We start from the raw sequence: 26899 nt of genomic DNA on the forward strand, positions 1-26899 counted from the left end.
CTCTTTGGTCCATGTCCCAGCTGACACGTTGTTGTCGAGATGTGCCTCCAACCTTGGAGTGATGTGTCCACGTAGAGATGCGTCATGCACTCCGGCTCTGCTAAATAGGTGCATCCGCAAACATTCGATCTCTGGGTCCACCATAGTAGATATGGGCGTAGTGCGTCCGGGAGTCCGAAGGGTTCCGGGTCGTCCAGATGAGCTTTGATGAAGACCTGTACAGGGCGTAGTTGTAGTCTCCCTCTGACTGTCATGTCTTGCGCTGATGTGAGGAGACCCAACAGACTCTGCCATTGTCGTAGTGGCCACGGAGAGAGTAAAACTTGCGAGATCGTCTGTTGTATCTTTAGCCATCGGTCCTCTGGTACCACAATGCGGTTCTGTGTTGTGATGAACCGGATTCCTAGGAACTGTAGGTCCTGTGTAGGTTCTAGGTCCGACTTGAGGAGATTCACTAGCTACCCCAGTTGTGTAAGCAGTCTGATGGTGAAGTCCAGTTGAAGTCTGAGATGCTTGGGATCTTGATGTACTTGAATCCCGTCGTATAGGTAGAATGCATTGCGTAGACCTCGATGATGTAGGTATGCGACTATGGGCTTCGTCACCCTTGTAAACAACCAGGGGGCCGATGATATTCCAAATGGCAGGACCTTCCATTGGTAGTGTCGTCCGTCCAGTATAAACCTCAGGTACTTCCTTGAGTCCGGATGTACAGGAATATGCAGGTAGGCATCCTGTAGATCTATGCTGGCCATGTAGTCCATCGGACGGACGAGGTGTAGGAGTTGTGGTAGATGTATCATGCTGAACTTTGGTGGTCTGCGTAGATAATCTTTGTTGAAGGCCCTTATGTTGTAGATGAGTCGGAACTTTTCTTTGGAGTTTTTCTTTGGCACAAGGAAAACTGGGGAGTAGAATCCTGGTGAGAGCTGGTCCTGGTCCACCACTTCTATGGCTTCCTTCTCTAGTGGAGATGTGACCGCTTCTCGTAGCCTCTCTGTCCGATGGGTCGTGAAGTTGAACTTGTGAGGTTCGTCTGTCAACGGCGGAGTTGCTTGTAGTTGTATGCGATATCCGTCTCTTAGGATGCTGGATACAAAAGGATCTTGAAGAATTCCCCAGTTCTCCCAGTAGGTTTGAAGGCGTCCACCCACTTGTGAAGGTTGTACAGGAAGGGCTGGGGGTGGAAGACTCCAGTCGTTCCGAAACCCCTCTTTCATCGTCTCTGATCCTTGGCGCCTCTGGGTGCCCTGCCTCGTCCAGGTCGTCCTCTATAGTTGCCGGCTGGGCGACGAAAAGCGTCCTTCCCCGCCTCTGGAGGAGCTCATTTTCTTGTCTCTTGCCTTCTGGATGCCTGGGAACTTCGACTTGCCCAAGTAGCGCTGGGACGTCTGCCTGATGACACTGGCAGTATCGATGGACTTTATCATGAGGACCTCTCTGGAGTCTTTGGTAACTTCTTTGGAGACGTCGTCAATCTCCCCTGCGAAGATGGATGGCGTCGACCATGGGGCTGTGTACAGCGACTTCGTGAAGTGTTCACTTCAGTTGCAGGATGCTAGTAGACCTTGCCGCCTCGCCAACGTCAACCCTGCTGAGATGGATGATAGATGGTCCGTCATAAACTGCTGGTCCTTCTTCTACATGAGTAGAGCAGAGTAGATCATCCGGTCCTCCTCTGCGGTAGAGTCCTTGAACTTGGCGATGAGCGTCTCGTTCACTGCCCTGGATCTTTTTAGGCCGAAGAACATCCTTCTGGTCATAGTCTCTATCTGCGCCAGCTTTTTGTCGTCAATCTTGTAAGACTTGGTCCGGGCGGCGTTGATGACCTTGTAGTTATCATCGATGTCCTGCGCCTTCATGAAGGGGTCCATATTGTGTAGAGAGAACTTCTTAGCTTTGAACTGTGGAATATTCGGCGCCTGGGATTTCGTTGCCTTCCGGAAGGCTGCGTCCTAGTTCTCTTGAACCTCCGAGATGGGATCAATTGGCGGTAGAGTGATTGTGTTGACATCATCGTCTTTCATCAGATACGTGAGTGCTGCATTCTCTTCCTTAGAGGGTGACGCTAACTCCAGTCCGTTGGCCATCCAGTATCTGATCTCTGCGTCGGAGAAGATAATACCGCCATCGTCCTCTGTTTCAGGGGCGCTGATCAGAGATCGTTGAACATCCTCCGCTGGAGATCTGCGTGGAGATGAGCCTGTAGAGCTGCGCCTGTAGGGCGATCTGCGTGGAGACCTGCGTGGAGGTGAACGTCTCTTGGTTCGTGAAGGCCTCGGCAAATCCCTCGACGATCTGTGAGATGTCTCCGAAGACCTTCGCGAAGGCTGTTCATCTGCGTCGTCCATGGAAGGCCTCTCCAATGCGTCGTCGGCAGGGGGTCCTTTGTGCAGGTCCGGGTCCTCCCTGCGAGTGGTGTCCAAGGCTGGTTGTCGATCTCTTTCCTGCAGGAAGCGCCTCTCCATTATTTCCATGATCTGTTGTGAGAACTGCTGCATGAAGGCCCCGGGGTTGAATGTCTGCGGTGATAGATGAGATGCCCTCTCTGCGTTGGTAGCGATATGGTCCAGGGATCGCTCATCTGCCGTCAGTGTAGATACCTCGGACTGCGTAGATAACTGCGCTGATGTTACCGTTGCTGAGGCCTGCTTCTTCTTGGGGTGATGTATCTCCGGGATGAGGAGCGGCGGCTCATCATAGAGTTCTCTTTCCTCCATCGGAACAATCTCGGCCGAGAAAGTCCTAGTTGTCTGCGCAGACGTCCCCGTAGAGCTGCTCGTCGTCTTAGGGGTGCGTGGCTGTCTCTGGGCGAGAGGATGGCTTCTTCTTCTTCGCTCTGCGATGAAGGGATGTTCGAAGTGGCAGCCCTCTTCTGCGAGGTGGCGGACAACGTCCCATGCCCATCCTCCGAGGACATCCTCGGCGGATCACTGGAGGGAAGAGGGTCATCTGACATGAGTTGACACGTGAGGGACTCAGCCGGCTTATCCATGACTTGGACAAGTCGCCTGGATCTGTCTTTGCACTTGGCACGCAAAAAATATATTTATTAAATTCAAAATTGGTTAAATGCTGACAAAGGTTGCAGCGAGAGCTGGAAGTACATGCTGTTGTGCAGCTAGGGCACAATAAATGCGGGTCTGCAGCAGCGAACCTAAACCTACAACGAGAACAGGTTTTCATGAAATGTAAACAACTGAACAAACACGGACAAAACCGTGAATAAACAGTGAAATTTACAGATTAATTTCAAACCATATTGTTGAAGGATACTCCCTAAACCCCTATAAAGGTAATGTATAGGGTAATAACTAATAAATGAAAGGATATAGTGCCGTATAGAAGACACAGGTGCTCTCCCAATCGTCCACTAGGGTGAAGAAGGAGAGAGTGAAGCATGTGGGAGCGGTGGCGCCACTTTTCCCGCCAAAACGGCCAGAGGGATAACTCATGGTGAGTAGTGATTTTACATATGTTTTTATTGAAGGGAGCTTCAATAGAAGATACAAGTGTTCCACTAACGTTCGCAAGAGGAAGGAGACAAGCAACAAGCATGAGTCAGGATAAGGAAAAATATGGAAATATGTACTTTTTTTCAAACGATTAAATGAATGAGACATTTGTAGAATGATTTAAATATATATTCGCGTTATAATGAACAAAATGAGTGTTATGTCGTCTGCTACATGATAATTGAAATGTTCAGTATACGACGCAAATATGGGTTTACGCCAAAATTCATAAAAAATAAAATACCGATCGTAGCCATATAAAAAGTGTACCACGCAAAAGAGGAAATCGCTGTGAATGTTCACATGTTTATTTCAAACATGCTAGTAATAAGCTGTTCTTGTGAAAGCGTGCAAAAATCAAGTGTTGTGGAGTAAATATTTCGGAAAACATCATATTTCGCCGCATTGCACGAGCCAAAAAAAGGAATGACGTGACCGCCATAGACTTATAAATGCCACTATACCAATCTTTATCTTATTTTCTTTCATTACACCCCGGTAACTAAGGATTTGTATTGAGAATTAGTATCCGTTATTGAAAATCAAAATTGGGACTATCGCCGATTTTACACCGCTGCCATTGTTCTCACAGAACGACGAGCACACATGACAGTATTCATCAAATACAAAGACAAATATATGCTTTAGCACCCCTAATACACCTCTAATGCTCTGTTTCAAATTTAAGTATATGCATGAGAATACATGAAAAAAATCAAAACTTACCTTTGCAATGAAAATATGCGTTTTTGCCAGCTTCCTGATAGGCTGCGCAGTACAAGCCGTAGAGCTGATGGTTTTGCGCACTGGCTCGAGGGCCGTCCCTCTATTATATGGTCTCTGATGTCAGTGATTCATTCAGATTCAACTCCAATATAAACATGTGTTAACATGAGCTATTGCAAAATGAAAACAAAAACATGATTTAGGTGAACTACTTAAGCTTAAAATCTCATGTGACATCCAATATATTAGTAAGATTCATGACTAGAATGTCATTATACAGTCCTACAAAATTTAGAAGACTTTGGCCTTTATGATAAATTGATAACATATGTCCTATCATAAAACAAACAAAATGATCATTCAGAGCCAGAGGTTCTACTAATAAGTCCAAATATAAGATTGGTCAAATCTATTAAGGGCATTTAGAAGTGGAATGCATAAGAAAAGCAAGATTTATGGATGTCACCTTCTTTATTGTGAATAGCATGAAGTTTCTGAGTGTATGCTTGCTCCTTCATGACTCGATGAAGGAGTAAGCATACACTCCGAAACGATGTGTTATTCACAACAAGAAGTTGACATCCATATATCTTGCTTTTCTTAAAACGATTGGCCACTTAATTCCTCAAAAACGTCACATATGAAATCATTCAAATCCACAAAACTTAAAGCATTTGGTAGAATATTTGGCACTTTTGAAGACACTTATAAAGATACTTCCACTTGTAACATGTTACATGAAACCAACAGAAATAAGTGTATATTTGGTACTTTTAGAGCACATTTTGTTGCTATGGCAATCAAGGGCAGATAATGCAATTGGACCTAATTCTTGATTACCCAATATATACTGCAGAATCTGAACCATATTGCGATAATCGTATTGCGAGATACTGCACCGGTATATACCAGTTTACCGGTAATATTGCACAGCCCTAGTTAAAGGATTTATTTCCAGTTAATTACCTTTTCCCTTAACAACCAAGGATAGTACGGTCTCCTTCCTTTCTTCCCCAACCTTCCCTCCAACTGTGGTATTGTAAAGTGATACACCAGAAAGAGATGAGATCTACCCAGTGAATATGGCAACTTTTAGTGTGCTCAAGTATGTATTTGGGATATATACTAGGTTAGGCTTCCTTTACAGTTATTATCTAAAGCTATTTCCTGAAAACTGTTATATTTAACCCGAGGAGAAAGGATGGCCTTTCTGTTCACATGTTGCTAGATCTAGTCCTGTGCCAATTTGTCAGATACAGTTGTTAGTGCTTAGATGCTTGATGGGCATTTAGAAGTTGGAAGGTAACACAACAAGGTATGGTATGGATTTACAACTTCTTTAATATTCACAACACAATGTTTCTGAGCTACTTCTTGCCCCTTCATCAGGTGAATGACAGAATATGATGCAAGCAAAATATATAGTATGAAACTCCATCTATTTCCTCTCCCGCCAATTACTGATGTTGTCAATTACAAAAATGTCAGTGTCATCCCAACTGACGGTATGGCTGGGATTTCTGATCACATGTTCTGATAACGCTGATTTCATGTCCGAGTTTTTCACCAATGCTTTGTGCTCTTTCATGTTAGTACACACAGGCCTGCCTCTTTGTATGATGGGATACTATGACATTTTATCTGCACAACTGATAGTGAAGACATCTTCTCTTGAAAATCTGATAATGATTTGATAATAGCTTGAGATGTTAAGTTTCTTTTTTTCAGATCAGTACAGTCTTGCATCACTAAACACATAAAAATATAGCATGAGTATGATTGTATATTTTTTATAATTGTAATTGTTTTATATGTTATTTTAGTTCTCTCAACTAGATTTTGATGTATGAGGCTGTTTAATGTATTTGCAGGATCTGAAGAAGATCAGGAAGCAACTGAGATGCTGGTTGGAAATGCACAGAACCTAATGCAGGCAGTCAAAGAAACTGTCCGTGCAGCAGAGGCTGCATCTATTAAAATTCGCATTGACTCAGGATATACAATCCGCTGGCTGCGTAAGAGACCATGGTATACCTAAGTGTCATCATAAGGTTGAGATCAAGTGGACTGATGGATCTTTGTCATTATAAACACATAAACACTCTATTATCATCAACAACTTCCTGTACAAATATACACAACATAATGGCAACTTTATTTAGCATTATTACTTAATATTCTGTTGGACAGTGGAACAAGGTAAACATACCATGCATTTATGTTCTGTATATCTGACAGGGAATTCATCTCTATATTGATATCTCCGTATTGTTCTGTCATGGCTTGTACCCAAGGATAGGAAATGTAACACAAATAACAGTATGTTCATCAAATGGTTGAACGAAAAAGGAAAGCTCCATGAATGGAAAAGGGTAGTTGAAGAAGAGATGAAGTTATCTTTATCGTTATTGCTTCTCTGACTCTTACGTCACTATTTATTAAAAAAATCTGGGCATGAAGCAGTTTATTTCATAAATATACTGTTTAGCAATTTCTGTAAATAACTTATGAGAGCTGTGATTCACATGAAATGGTTTATTGGACAGCTATATAGATTATACAAATATGTCTGCAAGTTCTTGATCTTGATGGTATTAGGCTGTGTGGTGTAAATCCATTCATTAAGGTCTTTCTGCTGTTTAACTGTAAGCTGTAAGCTTGACTGAGGTTTTCTTATGGTGTATTTGTCTGTAGACACACTTCTCTTGACAAACCATTTGACTGATCATTCAGTAGTCCATGACAATTATTTATTTGGGGGATACCTTTTAGCATGTTTTGATGGACTCTGATCATGTTTATACATAAATAAATGCCCTTTTTAAAGTTCAATACTGAAATTGCAGCATCCTTTTAACAGGTTGAAACATTAATGCTGGGATTGCACAAAAAAAGAGATGACTTTTGCCATGAGGTCAAAGGTCAAATATTTCTGTCTAATTGCAACCTGATATTCAGCCCTAGGCCTAGTGCACACAATTGTCTTAAGTAACTCAGTTCCTACAGCATGACAAACAGCTGAGCTGAGATAACTTTGTGGAAAGAGGACTTTGATGATGAGTTCAAACGATAACTTTGTGGAAAGAGGACTTTGATGATGAGTTCAAACGAAGATGCATTTAATCCTGTTCTATTTATGTGGGATTGCAGTAAAAGCAGTAGACCCTTATTTCAGAAGATTGTTACAACACCTGCCTGCTCATAGAATGGGAAGGCAATAGATAATATGTTGTATACTATGAGTGACAAAAACTACTAGATGTTATTAAATAACACTTGTTCTGAGATGATCTAAAGTCTGTGTTCACAATGCAATTTTTACAGAAATGATAAATATGTTTCTCATTACCTGATTTCATAACAAACATCTGTATCTGCTTCCTTCATAATTCGTTGTATAACACGTACAAAATTAGAGAGTAATGATAGTGTGATTTAGACGTGAACATGCTTGGTTTACTTCTTCCTTAACTGATCTCGCTCTACATGAAATTAAACTTATGTCATTATTTACTTTGCTGCATTGTTTGCACCTTAGTCATGCAATTAAATTTCCTTGATAAACAAAATTAAAGTTGCTATGCATGGTTACTACCAATGATGACATAAACTGAATCACCTGATCCAAATGCTTCAAGGTTTTGCCTGAGTTTTGCCTGAATGTTCTTGAACATATGAGAGATAATGTGTCATGCATATCTCTATCATAGCCCTAGAAATATATTTATGGACTGATATGTCATGTTGAGCATCATGGTCCTTCTCATGGCCATAATGTAGAAAATGTTTATAACATACATGCCTTATGCCTCATTATACACATACATGCCTTATTCAGCAGATATTTTGAAGATGTATCATGCCAGGAAATGTTAGCAGGAAGTTGCCTTACACTCCATAAGTTGTCTACCTTGGGGTGAAGGTCATAGTGAAGGTACTTTGTAAAATAATGTGCAAATTTCACTTAAACTGATATTTTTAGTATTATGTAAGTTGTTGCTACATAAGTACATGTTTAAGGCAGTTGAGGACAGGTCAGCAGTGGCCCACTTTCCATGACTGGCATGTGTCATAGTTTGGTTTCATTGAATTCCACACAGGGACATCATATTTGCCTTACATATGAGATAGATCTGTGAAATGTTGTTGAAATACATGCAACTCAAATTCATTCTCAAAGCCATATGTCTGAAACTGTATTATGTTCACAATAGCTTAAACAGTAACTTTTTGAGAGGCATTTTAGAAGTTCTGAGGATGAAGGAAAAACAAGTTCTGTGATAGTCAACTTCTTTTTTGCAATGAATGCGACGTTTTGGTGTAGGTACTAAAACTGATAGCTTCTCCTTTAAAAGTGTTCATACTAGGAGGATGAAATTTAGTAGGATGGAGCATTGAGCAAGCTTCATGAAAGGCAATTCTGCTTGTTTGAGTATGTAATAAAGTATGATGTGTTACAAGAGTTTATATCTAAGTTTTCATATAAGAACAAAAGTTCTTTGCTGAAATTGAAGAGAAATGATGTCATTAAAACAGAAGAGCATTTTGTGGAAGTGACACAGGACTAAGTTGCATTTGACAGCAGTATAAGGCAAGGATGAATTTAGATGATGCTGATGAGGCCAGATGTCATCTGGTAATATCAAATGGTTCATGACATATGTTTCTGTGGGCAGTAGTATTCAGCAAAAAGTGGTGATAGGACTGCTTCTGTGATTTTTGGCATGCAGTTCAAACACCTTACTAATTTGATTAAAGAAATCACACTTCATCTTCCATTACCAATATATAAACATAAGACTTTAGGATCACAAGAATATCTTGCAGAAGAGGACACAAAATGTGAAAGTATTTGAAATGGTCCTTAGATCAAACATAAGTAATCTTCTTCCGTTTTGCATGTCCCATCAATCTATGCTTCTCAATCAGATTCCACTTTTGACTTGATAATGAAAAATCTTGCCATTGGTAACAATATAAATTTGCTTCCCAAGTGTAAGCATTATTCTGCAGGTGAGGCTGAATTTCATTGTTTATCAGTACAAAGATATGGACTCAATACATTGCTGTTGGAAATCCATAGCTTCTGTTTTTCTATCTTGCATAATAATGATTAATTATCTGTATGAACCAAAGAAGTTAGTCAGATGTTATGTCAGTTTCGAAAATTGGATATGTTTATGGTGCTTAAATATATTTGCACATATGATACCCAATGTTTCAATTGTTTATCAAATTGGAACAACTACAACATACTTCCATGGATAATCACTACCGATAATCTTTATATCAAAGTAGCGTTGTATCCTCAATATGATGGATATTCACTACCGATAATCTTTATATCAAAGTAGCGTTGTATCCTCAATATGACTTTGTAGAAGCAACATCTGTTGACAGGTTTTTGTCATACTTGTAGATGCATGTTTGATTAATAATAAAATGTGAACAAACTTTATGTGTTTATTTATTATTCTCTTGCATGTGTAATTGCAAAATGCAAAGTGCAGTTCATATAGGCTTGTCATGAAGTGCCCAATATGTGAAGACGACCACCATGATAGTGATGGGATAGAAAATCCTTATCAATTCACTCAGTTCAAAGGTTCAACAAAATTGAATCGTTGACACCAACAATTTTGGTAGTATGGTGAGGGAGGTGGTTGTTTTCATTTGCTTGTTGTGGTATACACACAGCAATGTTACTTAGGCTGTTTGAACATGATCTTGGCGATCAACATGAAAAACTTAATCACAACATATGAAACACAACAATCATGCCAGTCGTGATCATTTAACTGATCGCATTGGAATGCAAATACACAGGCATTGCTCAATAGGAAAATGCACCCAAATGGCATGTTTAAAAGATGAATAGCTAGTGTGCCACAATTTACAAAACAGCAACATGATAGGTAGGCTTAAAGGGGCTCTGGAGCACTTCCCCGAGACTGGTTGTGGATTTTATTATATTTTTCCGGGGATTCCCTGATGATATTGCAGAATTCTTGAATGGTTCATCTTTATGTTTTTTCTTCCTCACAATCCAAGCATAATTAATCTAATATCATGTTTTTATGCACTTCGAGGCCTCCTAAAATTGAGTCTATTTGTAAAATTACTAATATCTAGGCATTCTGTAAATTGCCCAAGTGAATTACTAGTATATAATTATATCATTCCCTTTGGATTATGGTTGCCTTTTCTCTCTCGTTACCACTGACACATACAGAAATGGTAATACAAAATTAAGCTAAGTCATAGTTGCCCCCAGTGGTATGCCTGTATAGCTAATTGTCACAGATCGACTGTTTGAAAACCCTCATATTTATTCTGTATGGACATGCATAAGATGTGTGAGAGATCAGAAGTTAAAAGTTAATTCTTTGTCAATTTCTTCAAGGATCTCCTTATAGAAACTGGTCAATCTTGTCGCATTGATTATCTTGAAACAATCGCATTTAAACCCTTTGTGTAAAAATGTCTATTTGACTTGTGATACAGACTCTTTATTTTTTACCGTGCACATCATGTCGGTGAGAAAATGTCTACAATGCCAGAAATTTATGTCCGATTTATATTCCCATTCTCTTTGTGCGGCTTGTCACACGGGACCTTCATGTACATTTGAAGCTAGATGCCTTCATTGCCAATAGGTATCTTCAGAGGACTGGATTAAAATGTCTAAGAAACGCAATCTCTCCTCTTCCACTCACCCCGTAAAATGCACTAAAGCCTCATCACGCTCTCCTACTGCTTCCACTAAATGGGAGCCAAAGAGGAAATCAAAAACTAATTCACGTTCTTCTTCGTGTCAGCTGGATATCGCCACCATTCCAGCCTTGTTTACATCATTTATAGAGGATATAAATGAGTCAATGAACAACTTGGAATATCGGAATATATAAATTCCTTCAGTTTTTTAACGGCAAATAGATCAATCCCCTTAGTCAGGCAGACTTGAGCCAAAAAGACATTTATTACCCACGAGGTCAACGTATGGGTAGTTACATACTAATCTCGTACGTCACACGAGTGTCGTATCGCTTTGACCTGTGTCGTAACAATATCGTCTGCAAACAGAAGTAAAAGTAAATCCTTGATTTTAGGAGTAACAAATATTCCATTATTACATGCTTTATACATATTATCTACAAGTTCATTAATAAAAAAGATGAAGAGTAAGGGGCTTCGTACACAGCCTTGTCTCACACCAGCGGAAGTGTTTAACGTTTCAGTGTTGCCAGAATTACTTCTAACACAGGCTCCAACAGAGTCATACATGCTTCTTAAAATATCGGGGCGGTGGGGTAGCCTAATGGTTAAAGCATCGGCTCGTCACGCCAAAGACCCGGGTTCGAATCCCCACATGGGCACAATGTGTGCAGCCCATTTCTGGTGTCCCCCGCCGTGATGTTGCTGGAATATTGCTAAAAGCGGCGTAAAACCAAACTCAGTCAGTTCTTAAAATATCATGCATTTTGCCATGGCATCCTTTGGTATGTAACATGATTAGCAATTTCTTACGGTCAACAAAATCAAAGTCTATGAAAGCGCAATAGAATCACCCTTTAGGCCTGCATAGGTATTTTGTATATAATGATTGTAATATAAATAAGTTATCAGATGCACTATTATCGGGTCTAAAACCAGCTTGAGACTCGTCGTTTAGATCAACCCAGGCACGTAAACGCCTTTCTAAAGTATTAGCAAATAGTTTTCCAGAAATATTTAAAAGAGATATTCCACGATAGTTGCATGGTTCAGATACACTCCCAGACTTGAACAGAGGGACAATCATACCTATATTCCATATCGATGGGAATTTACCATTATCAAGAACTACATTGAATAAATCTTTCAGATATGACACTAGAGCAGTAGAGACCGCACAGAGACTCCCTACACATGCACATACAGCGTGCGATCACCAGGCCTTGATCTGGGTCAATGCTGGCAAGAATCACCCCAGTGTTGCTCACCCTGTGGGCAATGGGTGGCTGAAAGAGGGAGTAAATGATCTGAGGTGTCAATGGGCGATAGGCAACATCCTTCCACAAGAGTTGACTAACATAATATCCAGCAAGAACTTAGATTTGAGTAGAATTGAGGATTCAGACGAAGCTGAGATTGAGAGTCTTCTGGACACAATCTATGATGATTCGGCATTTTGGCACATAAATATAAGTAATGGTAACTCAATGTTATAGGAAGTCAAAGTGAGAATAAACCATCATGCTTTAAGTATAACTGTAACGTTAATGTTGATCATTTTAGTATGGTGTCCTATAATTGCCATCGCGTGGCGCGTAAAAAAAGAACTACGTCGTTGGCGGCGACGTGTGTCGCCCGCGACGTCGCATAAAAAGGACGACGTCTTGCGCGACGTCGCTTTGTAAAATATATTTTTGCTACAACAATAACGGGCGACGTCGTGGGCGACGTCTGACTATATCGAGTGGTTATCGGCCTCTGAACGTGGCTGACCAAGGTTACGTCTAAAAGAAGAATCGTTAAACGAAACAGGATTTAAAACGCAAAAATGCTTCAGTCACTCCCGATGAACATTTCTGTCGACCCGAAAATGTTTTTACACCTATATCCAATCAAATACCACCCTAGAAGGCCACTGTTCATTGTATGTAAGGCATACCCATCTGCAAATGAAACGATCTCTTCCCCACAATCTAAACATAATCACCGCCACTATTGTTCGGTCCGGCATACCTCGGGTCGTCAAAAGCAGCTTAAACCTCACACATGTATCTTGAATTGCGTTTTAATTCACAGATTAGTATTACATCTACCTATATATCACTTTTCCAGCCTTTTTCTCTCTCCATTTTCACCCGTGAAGATCCGGATTAGAAAGTGCCTTCAGTAACCCATGCTTGTCGTAAGAGACGACTAACGGGAGCGGGTGGTCAGGCTCGCTGACTTGGTTGACATATGTCATCGGTTCCGAAATGCGCAGATCGATGTTCATGCTGTTGATCACTGGATTGTCTGGTTCAGACTCGATTATTTACAGACCGCCGCCATATAGGTGCAATATTGCTGAGTGCAGCGTAAAACTAAACTCGCTCACTCACTCACTCTCCATTTTCAACATAGCCTCAATCAAAGGTGTTAAGTCTCTGTTGGCCCCACATGGCCCGGGCTGTCAAAAGCAACTTAAACCTCACACATGTATCTTGAAGTCTCACAGATGAATCCTAGATTCTGTTTACATCCAGTGAATATAGTTATATCTAACTAAATACCACTTTATAGACCCAGTTTTCTTTGTAAATTCACAATGTGGCATTTAGGTAGATATAATACTGATCTATGGATTCAAACACATTTCAAGATACATGTGTGAGGTTTAAGTTGCTTTTGACAGCCCGGGCCAAGTTGGGCCGAACAGACTGAACACTTTTGACTGAGGCTATTTTGAGGGTGGGCAGACAAGGGCTTCACTTTAACGGACCAGTTACCTTTACATGTGGCATTTTGTAACATTTCAATGTGATATGTAGGTAGATATAATACTAATCTATGGATTTAAGCACAATTAAAGATACACCTTTGAGGTGTTAGGGGCTTTTGACGACCCGACCCGAGCCAAGCCGGACCGAACGCTTGTGACACAGCGTGTTTGTTGAGAATATATTGAAAAGAAGGCTTCACTTCGAGCAACGTGTTTGCTGGAAATACTACGCTTTGCGACTCTATAAAGAAGTATTTAAGTAGATATAATACCACTTTGCCTTTCATGTGTACTAGCAAATTTAAGCATATGCATACGCGCTGGCTATCGGATTTGGGCTAGTGTTGTTTACGGTTTAGAATACAATGAAAACACATAAGAATTTTTGTGTGTGTAAATGTATACTTCTTTGATCCTTTATAACATATTACAAAAGGTTGTGATTTAATATATTTCTATTAACATATATAATCATGTCATAATTTCCCATATAATATGGGGAGCAAATTATTTCGAAGCCATTGAAAATGTCCATGCATCCTATTTTAAAAGATTTCTTACAGTAGGTATATTTGTTCCAATAAAGCCATGCTTGGCGAAACAGGACGTTATAACATACATATTGAGAGTCAAATGAGAGTTATTAGATACTGGATTAAACTTATAAGAATGCCTGATTATCGCTACCCTCATCAAAGCTATCAAATATCGTTATCACTAGAAAAATGTTGAAAGTATTCATGGGCTTCAGATGTGAGAAATATGTGATTTTCAAGCAGGTTTTCTTATGTTTGGTTTAAGCAAGATGTTGGTGATATAAAAATGTTTTTGTCAACATTCAAACAACGAATAAAACATATATATTCAGAATTGGTACGCATCAGTAAATTCATCCAGTTTTCTTAGTCATTATTCACAATGTAAATCGATGTTCGGACCTGAAAAATATATCAGTGTTCTTAATGATAAGTCCCATTTAAGAATTTTTTGTAAATTTAGAATCTCTCTACATGCCTTAAAAATACAACGTTTTAGAAAAGATAATAATACATTTGAAGTTCATCATGTTCTTATTGTTCTTCTGGTAAAACTGAAGACGAACGTCACTTATTATTAGTCTGTAAGACTTTCTCTGCCTGCCGAAAGAAGTATTTAAAATGCTATAATGATGCCCCGCAAACGATATATAATGTGCTTAATTCTAATAACGCTGATATTATTAAATCTGTTGCCATTTTCATAAAACATTTGATGCCCATCCGTAAATCACATGTAAAAAACATAATTTCATGTTTCACCAATAGTTGTAATTGAGCAACTTCAATTGTACTCTGGACCACTGGGCCTTAACTACTGAATAAAACCTGTCTGTCTGTCTCTCTGTCTGTCTGTCTGTATGTCTGTCTGTGTGTGTGTGTGTGTGTGTGTGTGTGTGTGTCTGTCTGTCTGTCTGTCAATGTCCAGGTACTCCATCAATGTCAGGTGGTTATTTGCAAGTCTGAACTTCAAGGTATCTAGTCGTTCCTCCAAATCTCTGTACTTCTTTTTGGGGACAGTATTGGCCGGCATTGTACTGAAGCATCTTTGCCTCGTTCAGTTCTTGTTCATCTGTCAAGAACTTGGCCATCTCGGAAAGGTTGGGATGTAGTTTTCCCGCAACCTCCTTGAGACGGCCATGCCAATTGCAACACCCGGGGTTGTTGTTTTTGCGGGGACCGTCAGTATTTTTGGCACAGTCGTATAGTCTCCCTGGTCACTGTCACTATCAAATAGATCGCGGGATTGATCGATCTTCCTCTTGTTAGACATAGTCGTACATACCAATAATGTGCTGACATCGCTCAATTCAATTTATATACCTGATGGACAAAATAAAACATCACGTGCAAAACGAAACTTACAAGCCATGCAGCAGATGAAAGTTGTAAATCCCCAAAACAAGCATGAATTATTATACTTATTATACTTATTATATCGAGATATCCGAAATGTCAGACATCCCTATCGAGTTCAAAGACCTTGAATAATGATACATGATGAAGGATTTTGCCGGGACCGAGATGTTGTATCGAGACAACCGAGATAACGAGTTATTGGAGTTCGACACGGTGCTCGACTGTAATTTAACTATTTATCACACACACACACACACACACACACACACCCACACCCATTGTTATTTTAAAAGAAACTACCTACTGTAATATTACTGCGTAGAGGTTTGTACAGGAGGCATAGGGTTGATAGATGAGCTCATCGGAAGCAGCGGGGATAAAGTAGGCCTGATCTCTATTAATCACGGGTCGGTATCGTTTGATGTTAATTCCTTCAGTTCAGTTATCTTGCGTTTGGTAAATTCTGACTGGTTTGTAGCGAGAATCGTGAAGTAAGTCCAGTTGATTTGGTGATTGGGATGAGTTGCCATGGGCTCTGATGTGGCCGATTTCTGGCCCAATTTCATGGTTGATGTCTGATATTCCTTGATTCTGGTATTGACGGGCCTGTAACTATAGCATTTGTTTACCCCCTGGGTTAGGTTTAAGTAGATGTAACTATGGAATGTGTTTGACCCAAGGGTTAGGTTAGGGTCGAAAATATTCTGTAGGAGCTCCGTGTAGGGTAGGGGTAAGGTTAGGGTCGAACATATTCTAAAGGGGCTCCGGGAAGGGTTTGGATTAGGTTAGGCGAGAAGATATTCTATAGGTCCCCCATTCTACTTACACTCTACTGCACTAATTTACACACATGCGCATGCATGCAATCGTACTTACAAACACCCATACTAACTTTAAAACTCATGCACGTACGATAATACAGCATAGATCACAGACTAACCTTGAGAGTATGCAGTTGTGCTCCCATCTCCAAATATCCGAGGGGAGAAACTTCTCAGATCAGCTCGACCTTTCGACAGCTTGTGAGTGATTTTGAATTCGTACTGACGTTGTTTTTTTTGCTGCTGAGTATATATATCATGCAACTGTATTGAGGAAATCCTTATTATGTTGATAACGCTTATGCGCATCATGTAATGTATTGTCTATGTAAATATTATTGTACAACTTTTGTTAAGGGCCGGTGGCCTAAAAGCAAATAAACTATTGAACTGATTTAAATTGATTGATAGAAAAATCATGTTCTTTCGTCTCTCTCCTTTCCACCCTCATCATCTCTGCTTGAGCATGTAATGCACGTGCACGTGAAGTTCATTCCAGGTCGCGAGTATCCAATCAACAAATTATACCTGATTGGGATGCTATTGTAAACTGTTAATGTATATGAAGTTGAGTGTAATATTTAACAGCGCATGCGCATTAATTCCCGATATTGCTCATTTTAACGCGATACGCTTAGCTTGCCCAGTCAGCACCTCAGCAATTAGAAGTAACAGTCCTGAACTTAAGACATGGAGTTTGAAGAGTGGACGGCCGATGTTTGTACTCAAATTGACTCGTCGCAGCATGCATTTTATCCCGACGACCAGGAGGATTTCAATTAACAAAGGAACAAGAAGCCGCTCGCTTCGGTAACCTTGTGACTGAAAATGACTTGCAGTATTTCCACGGGACTCGCATCCCAACAAACACCGGTTTCGATCTCTGGACCCAAGATGACGGCGACACATGGCGAACAAAATATATCAGTAGACATGTTAAGATGGCATTCGCATTGAGACTGGTTGTACTATTCTGCAACATAGGACAAAAACTAAAAGTATTTACAATGAAAAGAACAATATTGTGTACAGACAAACGATATCAACGCCTTGCGCCTTGATTAGATATCAACGCCTTACACCATGATTACAGAGTATTACGGTCGAAAAAGGGAGAGGTGAAAGTCATTCACACGCTGTCCGAGTTTATTTCAATTCTTTTTTTCAAATGACGTTTGAAATATTTAGAATTTAATTGGTGCTGTAGAAAACCAATACATGTATGATTTAAATTGATGCTTTTTATGGATTAATGACAAACTGAAGCGATTTATCTTAATATGGTTACAGACGGTAGCTCGGCGGTTATTTGCTGGGCATAGAGACCGAGCATAGCCGATAACATAAAACAACCCAAACGACGTATGTAAGGTGCACGCTGTGACATGTTCACCCTCTTAATATGTAATTGCATTACCAATGAGTATAACAGATGATAAAGGGTACACTTACAAGGTGTCCTGTGTGCCTCGCTTCGTGCTTCTGATGAGAAATATGGTGATGCCTAATATGGTCATGATATTTCATGTAGTCTGTTAGCTAGTAGTAGCAGTAATTGTTAGTCTCCAAGGGCGGAAAGGCTGTCTTTGTAACTGCTAGTAGCAGCTAACAGTTGCTGACAAAGACCTGCTAGTAGTAGGTAATATTTCCTGGATCGGGTGCGTTGGGCGTAAGTTGTGAACGCCGGCAACTCGCTAAGCATTCGTGGGTAAAGGTTATCTGTACGTTATCGAAACGTGCTTCATAAGTTACTAATACGTTTTGTATACGTCCAAATCGTTAAGAATACGCTGTGTATACGCCCAACATTGAAAAAACATTGATAGTTCAGCGTATACCAGAGAGACTTTGACATACGCTGGCTAAATCATCAAGGTGGGACAGGGCCTTTAAAACGTGCAGTAGCGTCTACATAGAAAATGCATGGACGATAAAATGGATGGATGTTTGTGCTCAGTGACGTTGTCAACAACAGTTACCGTTGTATGGAAATGTCTTATACACACCAACTTGCCACGAACACTGGAAACGGTGTATGTCAGTTCCAGCTGATCGTACAAGTGTCAACAAGTAAATTAGGCCACGGATGGGCAGTTCCTTAGACAAGCCAGAAACCTACCCCACCAAACAGGTAAATGTCTGTGACCTGCATCACCCAACATGACGGACCGTGTTATAACTGGAATACTGTTACGTGCGGTCTAAAACCCCAGTTTAGCAACTCGGAAAGTAACTATTTATCTGTTACAAAATCAAGGTGGACAGATTATAGGGTTTGGTTTCATAGGCGGATCCAGAGAGGGGGGGCAGGGGTGCGCACCCCTCCTTTTGTACAGAAAGTTTGTTATATGACCATTGAAACTCGGGTGGAAAATGAAGTGTGCACACCCCCTTTTCTCAATAGTGTGCAAACACACACACACACACACACACACACACCCCAACCCCCCCCATCTCAAAATGCTGTATCCGCCCCTGGGTTTAGGGTTGGGGGAACGGAAGGAACTCTTTCCGATTATAGTCCAGGAGGATGAGTGAGTATGGTTTTATGCCGCTTTTAGCAATATCCTTTACAAGATCTTGTGTTTTGCCTACCACTGTTTGAATGGTACAGCACCGAGTTATCTATCAGAACTGATCTCACCATACCAGCCTTCACGACGTCTAAGATCTGAAAACCAATGCCTACTTGCAGTACCAAACTCAAGACTAAAATCCTACGGCAACAGATCGTTTCAAGTAGCAGCACCTCAGTTATGGAACCCACTACCTCAGAACATTAAAGAATCCCCCACCCTTGAGACATTCAAAACCAACCTAAAAACCTTTCTCTTTAGAAAGTTCTATCCCCATGAACTATCTCCTCCCGTAAACTTCTCATCTGTGACTATTGTAGCGCCTTGAGCATGCACCTCTGTGGATGGAACCCAGCGCAATATAAATAGACATTATTATTATTATCCCAGCAATATCACGGCGGGGGCTGCAGACATGTTTCTACATGTTGTTTCTGGTAAGAATATATTCGACAGGCACTGTGAAGATCCGGGTCTTCAGCAACATGTGCTTGCTGTAATGTGTTGTTAAGGCAATAGGCACTGTAAAGAAACGGGTCTTCAGCAATATATGCTTGCTGTAAAGTGTTGTTAAGGCAACATGCACTGTGAAGGTCCGGGTCTTCAGCAACATACGCTTGCTGTAATGTGTTGTTAAGGCAACAGACACTGTAAAGAAACGGGTCTTCAGCAACATATGCTCGCTGTAAAGTGTTGTTAAGGCAACAGGCACTGTGAAGATCCGGGTCTTCAGCAATATATGCTTGCTGTAAAGTGTTGTTAAGGCAACAGGCACTGTGAAGATCCGAGTGTTCAGCAACATGTGCTTGCTGTAAAGTGTTGTTAAGGCAACATGCACTCAGGCTTCCTAATTTGAATGTTGCATATCTGGTTCTCTGACAATGTAGACCAGGACATGTTTCCTAGCTAAATATGGAGCAGTAAGTTTGGATTAACATCACTGTTCCAGTTAAACCTCAGCCAGCATGGAGGAGGTGGGCCCCATGGAGATGGTATACGTTCAGCGTTCACTACTCTAGTTAGATTCCCTGACTACTGACAAGCCAAAGGTCAGGTCAGTGAACAATTGTTTAACATTAACTGAGGTCAAATAAGAAAATGTGGTTCCGATTACACCTCTTTAAAATTCTGTGTAGGTAGGTCGGATTTCTTTTGTACGTTTTTTTAGAAGTAAAGTACAAATTAATAACACATTTATCAATGTGTAATTGTTTATTCAATCAAGCTTGCGGCCATCATGTCAATTTTCTCTATCAGAATGACCGATGTCCGTCGGTGTCAGGAAAAATCAATGGTATCTGAAAGCTTATCTTATTCATTCCGCTTAAAAAAATAGGATCGGCACCAGAATTCAAGAGTCGGACGGGTAATCGGAACCACAACATTAGGCCTGATGGAATTTAGGTTTGTCTTAGATTATCTTGCAAATGAATGAGAACATAAATTTCCCAAATAAGAAAGTTGCTGTGACTGACAGACAAAATAGAAAGTTAATCAAGCCAAATGTTTATTTTTCTGTTGTTCACCTACTACTGGAGTACAATATGTACAATACTCACCAGACAAACACCGAATAGAGCAATGTAGTAGGAGAAGAGATAGCCGCAGATTATGCTGAGAAATATAGATCCTGGTATAGCAAATGTTTGTAAACTGAGCACTGGTTAAGGAAAACACTTAGGGAGACTTGCATCTGACAAACACTTGCTGTTTTCATGTCATTAGATTCAAAGTAATACCTGATATCAAGACACAAGCTGTGAAGTTTTAACGCCTGAAGATTCTTAACCTGACATGGTGCAGGTCAAGCATATTCAGACACCCGTTCCTCAATGTAGGCATATTCATGGTGTCCCTTAACACTTCAGCCCAGAAGGCACGACAATGAGTAACAGTAGGACATAAGAATGGGGCACATGACATAAACATGTTCAAACTAACCCTTTCCCAGTTTCAATATTCAAAAGATTGGTCAAACACTCTATCAACAAGAAATGATTTACGTGCAGGATCACTGCAGGATCTAAGTAATCCATCAAAATAATGGTATGGAATATACGAAATAAGGTGAAGTAGTTTGTTATGCACATGTCTATATTCAACACAAACAATCTTGAAATATCTGCCATGATGTCATCTGCCCTGTACTTTGGTGCAAGATAAATTGGACATACATACGCTTCACTGCAGTGTGGATCCAATATATACATAACACAAACGCCAATTAAAACTTGGTAAAAATATCTGTCCTTGTATCTTAACAAAACTCTTTCCAAAGTTTTCGCATCATCAATATCTCTAGGTAGTTTAATATACTGAACTTCATCTCTGAAACAGAAAAAATACGTAATCACGATAATACAAGATTTAAGATACCTCCGTCAAACAAACTGTGTGAAAATCCACCGAAGAAATTAAAATCTCAATATCTGTCCTGTGATCATTGATAATGCAACTTTCTAACATCACCGAGCACATACAACATCCATTATGAAACATGTTTACAAACCTGCTAGCTGAGACAAGACATAACATTGTATTGCCATGATAAATATGGCAATACAACATCTGGGTGAGTGAGTGAGTCTAATGCCACACTCAGCAATATTCCAGTTATATGGCGCCGGTCTGTAAAGAATCGAGTCTGGACCAGACAATCCAGTGATCAACAGCATCGATCTGCGCAATTGAGACCCGATGACATGTGTCAACCAGGTCAGCGAGCCTGACCACCCGATCCCGTTAGTCGCCTCTTACGACAAGCATGGGTTACTGAAGATCATTATTCTAACCCGGACCTTCACGGGTAACCTCACCTGGATATATACAACATTAATAACATCCACTGCCAGTTACTACTTATACTGCACTACATTTATCCTCTGTACCTCCTGGGCCATCATGTCGGAAAGCGCACATAAAATCTCCAAATCATCGTCATCACCATCATAGAGTGATATAACTAAAATGAGAGAAGACAGTCCACTGTTTCAGTTGCCGGACTGTAGTATAACATATTTCTGTAATGAAGTATTGGGGAATGAAACTATATACGTACCTGTCTAGATGTATTAACAACAATCCTGCATGAAACCTGTACATGGAACAGATACCTTTCAGGCAACAAAACCCATTACTCTTCAGTGAGGATCTCTCGGAACGATTCCGCGGAGGTAAGCAATGTTCGGTGTACATCTGTTAGCACATAGCTGGTGTGTTAGAAAACAGGCATATATTTCCAGGTCTCCTATTTCCATGCTCTTCAAACAGCTTCCTAAGTATCATATAATGTAACCCATACGCCAGAAGTGAGATTTTTAACATAGTGAAAACCTGAATAGTAAACTAATCAGAACTGTTAAATGCCTTAAAAGATGCTTTCAGAATAAAGCACTGAATGCAAGACCACAAGGACTTGAGACATCTGCCTGTACCAGATTATACCGCTAATGCGTAAAATCAAACTTAATTAAAAACACACATTTTCAATAGAAACATATTATCAATAAAATATATATATATATATATTATACCAATCATCAAGTCTTTTTGACATTTCCTCTTCACTTGAAGCCACACACAGTGTTCACTGCTTTTATTGTGTATCAATTTATGTTTCAAGCTACAAAAACACCAGGAGATCGATTAGCACCCTTTGTTCGGCGGTGAATGTTGTAAACATTATATCCAGGTATATCAGTTACATCAATTTCGTCAAGTTTTGTCTCTACAAAACCGACAATGTCATACTCTCGTATAAAATCGTGAAATTCTGGCGACAGGAGCCTAGTTTTAAAGCCGCACACGTTGAGGAAGACATACCGAGTACTTTCCCTATAACGATGAATGTCACTGGGATTAATTTGTTGTTGTTTGCTGTCATAGTTTACCTTCTTATATGAGGGTCCTAGGGATGGAGATGACCTCGTCGTCTGACCTTAACATGGGAGTGATTGACAGCCTCATGATCATCCGCGTACACCCTTTCATTGTTGATGAATAGCTTGTCTCTTACCAGTCTGGCATTTTCACCCCTACGTTTTGCTTGTCTAAAGAGAGGGGACTAACTTCTTCTTTTTCTCATTCATTTCCCTCGGTAGCTGTTCATTCACTCCAAGGCTGGTACCCCTCAGTTGAGTGGGCGCAGCTTTCTTCACGAGCTCTCGTTGCTTGAAGCGTGTAAAGCGCGCTATAATGGGGCGCGTCCTTGACAACTGGTGAGACCCAAGATGGTGCACTCTTTTCAGAGATATTTCCTTTTCAATTTTCAGCTTTTCTTTGATAAAAGTTAACAACTGATCCTCAACATTTTTCTCATTTTGCTCGCTAATGCCACTGAATATGTGGTTGTGCCGCCAGTGACTTGTCATCCCAAAGGCCACAGATTTCTCCTACAGGGTACCCGTCCAACTGCAACTACACTGGCGATATAGCAATTACTACAGAAGGAGAACTGTCCACCCAAGACCCAACGAAGGGCTTTTACTCCCCAATATTTCTGGTTCCCAAGAAGGACACAGGAGAGATGTGCATGACAATATAGGCCTAAAGATCCCCAACAATATAGGCCTAAACATCCCCAACAATATAGGCCTAAACATCCCCAACAAGAAGCCGTCAATATTCAAGATGGAATCTCTAGCAAATCTATGCACTTTAATCCGCCAGAACTCTCATTTCATAAGCCTAGATTTCAAGGATGCATATCGTCACATACCAATTCATTCTCGACCTCAGAAATACCTCTGTTGTGCCGTCAATGGTCGCAGATACCAGTTCCGGGTTCATTCATTCGGTATATCCCTGGCACCATTGCTTTTCACAGTGATCATGAGCCCCGTTATGAATTTTATACATCGCAGGAATTGCTATTCATATGTAACTGGATGACTTCCTGGCTTGGAACCTTCTGACGCATGTCCTAGTGATTCAGACGAGTTTTATCATGGATGTGTTCACCCACCTGGGACTGTTTATTCATCCAGACAAGTGCAAAATAACACCAACGCCCAGGATCAAATTCTTAGGTAGCGATTCCAGATGCAAGAGTTTGCTACATCTATCCACCACTAGAATGTTGGACAGATATATGAGACAAAACCTTCCAACTACTCAGTTCTTCTCCAGCATCAACACGGACAAGATTTTATACTACCGCGCAGGATCAATTACAACAATCTCAGATCTGGATAACCAGCACAGATCTTACGACCTAGAGACCATCATCACATTCCCAAGTCAGAGTCAGAGAAGAACTGGTGGACAGGGGGCACCAATGTCCTTTCCAAGGCTCCATTCCGTCCTCTTTTACCTGATATATATTTGGATGCATCGACAATGGGGTGGGGCGCTCACATGGAACGCCAGTTCATTCCACATCTACGTCTTGGAGGTGTTAGCGATGGCTCACTCCCAAAAGACAGACCTCCCATTAGACAGACTCAATGAGTACACTAATTAGCTGAGCCATGCTGTCCAACCCTATGTAATAAATGAGCTGACCCAGAGTCACTAACAACACACTCCTATAACTCCTAGTTTACAAGTGAATACTGAGTAGTAGAGAACTGAGTTGTTAGAGATGTTGAGAATGTTTTCAAGCACTTTACTTATATAGTTATATTACTCTCAAAATCCTTGATAATCTTGTAAAGTCATAAGTTGTTAAATAATTGTTTTGTACAGACTATGTTAGTTAAGCATTTTACATGATGCACACAAAATATCCCTTGAGATAATGAAGAAATCATCTTAGCTTGTGGCTTGTTCATGTAGGCGACTTGAAATTACCTGATGCACACCATGTATTGGCCAAGTAAATGTTTATATCACCCATTCTCACTAATAAGGTGCAATTGATGTCACCAGCCATTTGTTCATAATCCAACAAATATTGTGCCCAGTATTTGCATTATTCACAAAGTCTTATACTCGCCCTAGCCAATAAACACTTTTTCGGGTCATCTGTCCTTATATTGGCATTGCAGGAAAAGTCAAAGTTGGCAAAACGATACGTACGTTACTGTCGCCATGTCGGAAACGATTCACTTAAGTTAATACTGTCGTTTTGATTTTGCAGTTTGAGTTTCAGATTTAATATTTAAAGAACAATGTACTTATTACGCTGCATTCAAATGAGAATAAGAAGGCAAACCATCCAAATCGGAATAGTTATAGAGTGTTGAAACGTTGTCGCCAAACTTTGGATACATACGTTGTGTTTTTCTGGATGACAGTGTAGCAGCGTATCTTTCTGGCTTAAGTGAAGTACAGTATCAATTATTTATACTCAAAACGTTTACCAATTCAATTACGACAGGTTTTAACTATAAGTATCGTTCAGTATTGGAAAAAATACTTTTCAACACCACAAACAAGATGCGTAGAAATCAAGCAATACATACGTTATCATGCCAATAATTACTTCAATTTCTATAACACTTCACTCAAAACATTATACCAACAACACACATTTCTAGTATTGTAAAACAGCTCTTATCACGATCTGTAGTGTGTATAGATTTGCAAAAATGAAAATGAAAACCATTGAAAATATACATACGTTACTAGACAGCACGGAATTAAGCGTTCGAAACAATATGATTAGGTTTTGGCTATACCTACTTCATGTGGCGACAGTCATCGAACAGCAGACACATTTTGAGAGAGAAATCACATCAGTTTTATGAGGTAATGTTGTTTAAAATTCAGATGATACCATGCATAATTAAAGACGTCATGTTAAACATGTTACAAAGTGTAATTCCTTCAAATTGTCATTGTGTGTTTTAACTACCATCATAACAAACAGGAAAGCGATGCTAAGGGCATCATTTGGTGGTCCAGTTTTCGATCAAGGCATGCTAAAGTAACTGATACATACGTTATCAACGGTAACGTAGGTAACAACATTTGTTGAAGGTTTCAAACGAAAATGTCATATCATTTGAAGCCAGAAACTTTGTTTTTATTAAAAACATTCAGACTTAAACTGGCAATCAGTGTTATTTAATGTCCTTTTATTTTCACATAATGAGCTATGTGTTGGGAAAGAGATGGTCACCTCTCTGAATGATATGAAAATTGATGAATATTTGATTGTTTAATGGGATGGAAGGATTGATGTACAAATGAAAGGTACTTTAGTAGCTTATCAGACAGAGTTTATATATTTGTAATAACATTTGGATTAGTCCTGGGTCTTTGTTATGTAAAAGAGCATACTTACATGTATAGGGTAACGTATGTATCGAAATGTATTATACTTACGTTACTCATTTGTTTCTTATTTCAAGTCGGAAAACGTAGAGCAGAAATTCAGACAGAATATCGGTAAATTCGGAAAGCAAAAGGACCCGCCTTCCTTGAGAAAGAACGATCGAGGATACAGTCTTGTTATGTTCCTTTTGCCAAATTTATGATGATTAATATTGATCACCCTGATATTGTCTTTATGTAGTACTAAAAACTATAAAGGAAGAAACGATAGAATCTTGTAATCCTGAAGAAAACGATGCTGGTGTATTTTAATCGATGTTTTAGGTAAGAAAAAGTATTATTCTTCGTAATAAAAATCTTATTTGAAACAATTAAAAGTTTGGCTACATACGTTACTGTTTGTACTGCAAAAGTGACTGGTAATGTTCATGAGTTTTATGTTGTTGCAACTGGCTTTCGATCAAATATTTTGCTACTCATTTTTTGGTCTACTACGCCCTCAGATTGTCGGCTAATCTAGTTATCAGGTTTGATTTTAGAATGTTTTTTGCAATTTGGTAGTATTTTTGAAAAAAACAATTTGAGTAATAATGATTTACAATGTGTATGTCAAAGTACATATAAAGTCTTTGAGCAGACATGTGTGTTACTAAATCGCCAAACTTATGCGGAATAT

General features: G+C 39.9%; 1 protein-coding gene and 1 long non-coding RNA gene across 2 annotated transcripts in view; both read left to right on the forward strand.

Moving 5' to 3' along the window:
• The window catches only part of LOC124290485 (vinculin-like), a 128182-nt gene extending 118487 nt beyond the window's left edge, over nucleotides 1-9695 (forward strand). Inside the window, exon 26 of the mRNA XM_046727196.1 lies at nucleotides 6113-9695. Within this exon, the coding sequence (XP_046583152.1) occupies nucleotides 6113-6279 (167 nt within the window). The 3' untranslated portion in view covers nucleotides 6280-9695. The remainder of the gene's footprint in view (nucleotides 1-6112) is intronic.
• A 4974-nt stretch (nucleotides 9696-14669) lies between these two features.
• On the forward strand, nucleotides 14670-26762 carry LOC124290489. Its single transcript, XR_006901949.1, has 3 exons — nucleotides 14670-14682; nucleotides 20101-20105; nucleotides 26657-26762. It is a non-coding gene; the product is annotated as an uncharacterized LOC124290489 (long non-coding RNA).
• The last annotated feature ends 137 nt before the right edge of the window (nucleotides 26763-26899 follow it).

The sequence above is a fragment of the Haliotis rubra genome, unplaced genomic scaffold (genome assembly GCF_003918875.1).
Source record: "Haliotis rubra isolate DU_JTF1 unplaced genomic scaffold, ASM391887v1 Scf467, whole genome shotgun sequence".
Classification (NCBI taxonomy): Eukaryota; Metazoa; Mollusca; class Gastropoda; order Lepetellida; family Haliotidae; genus Haliotis; species Haliotis rubra.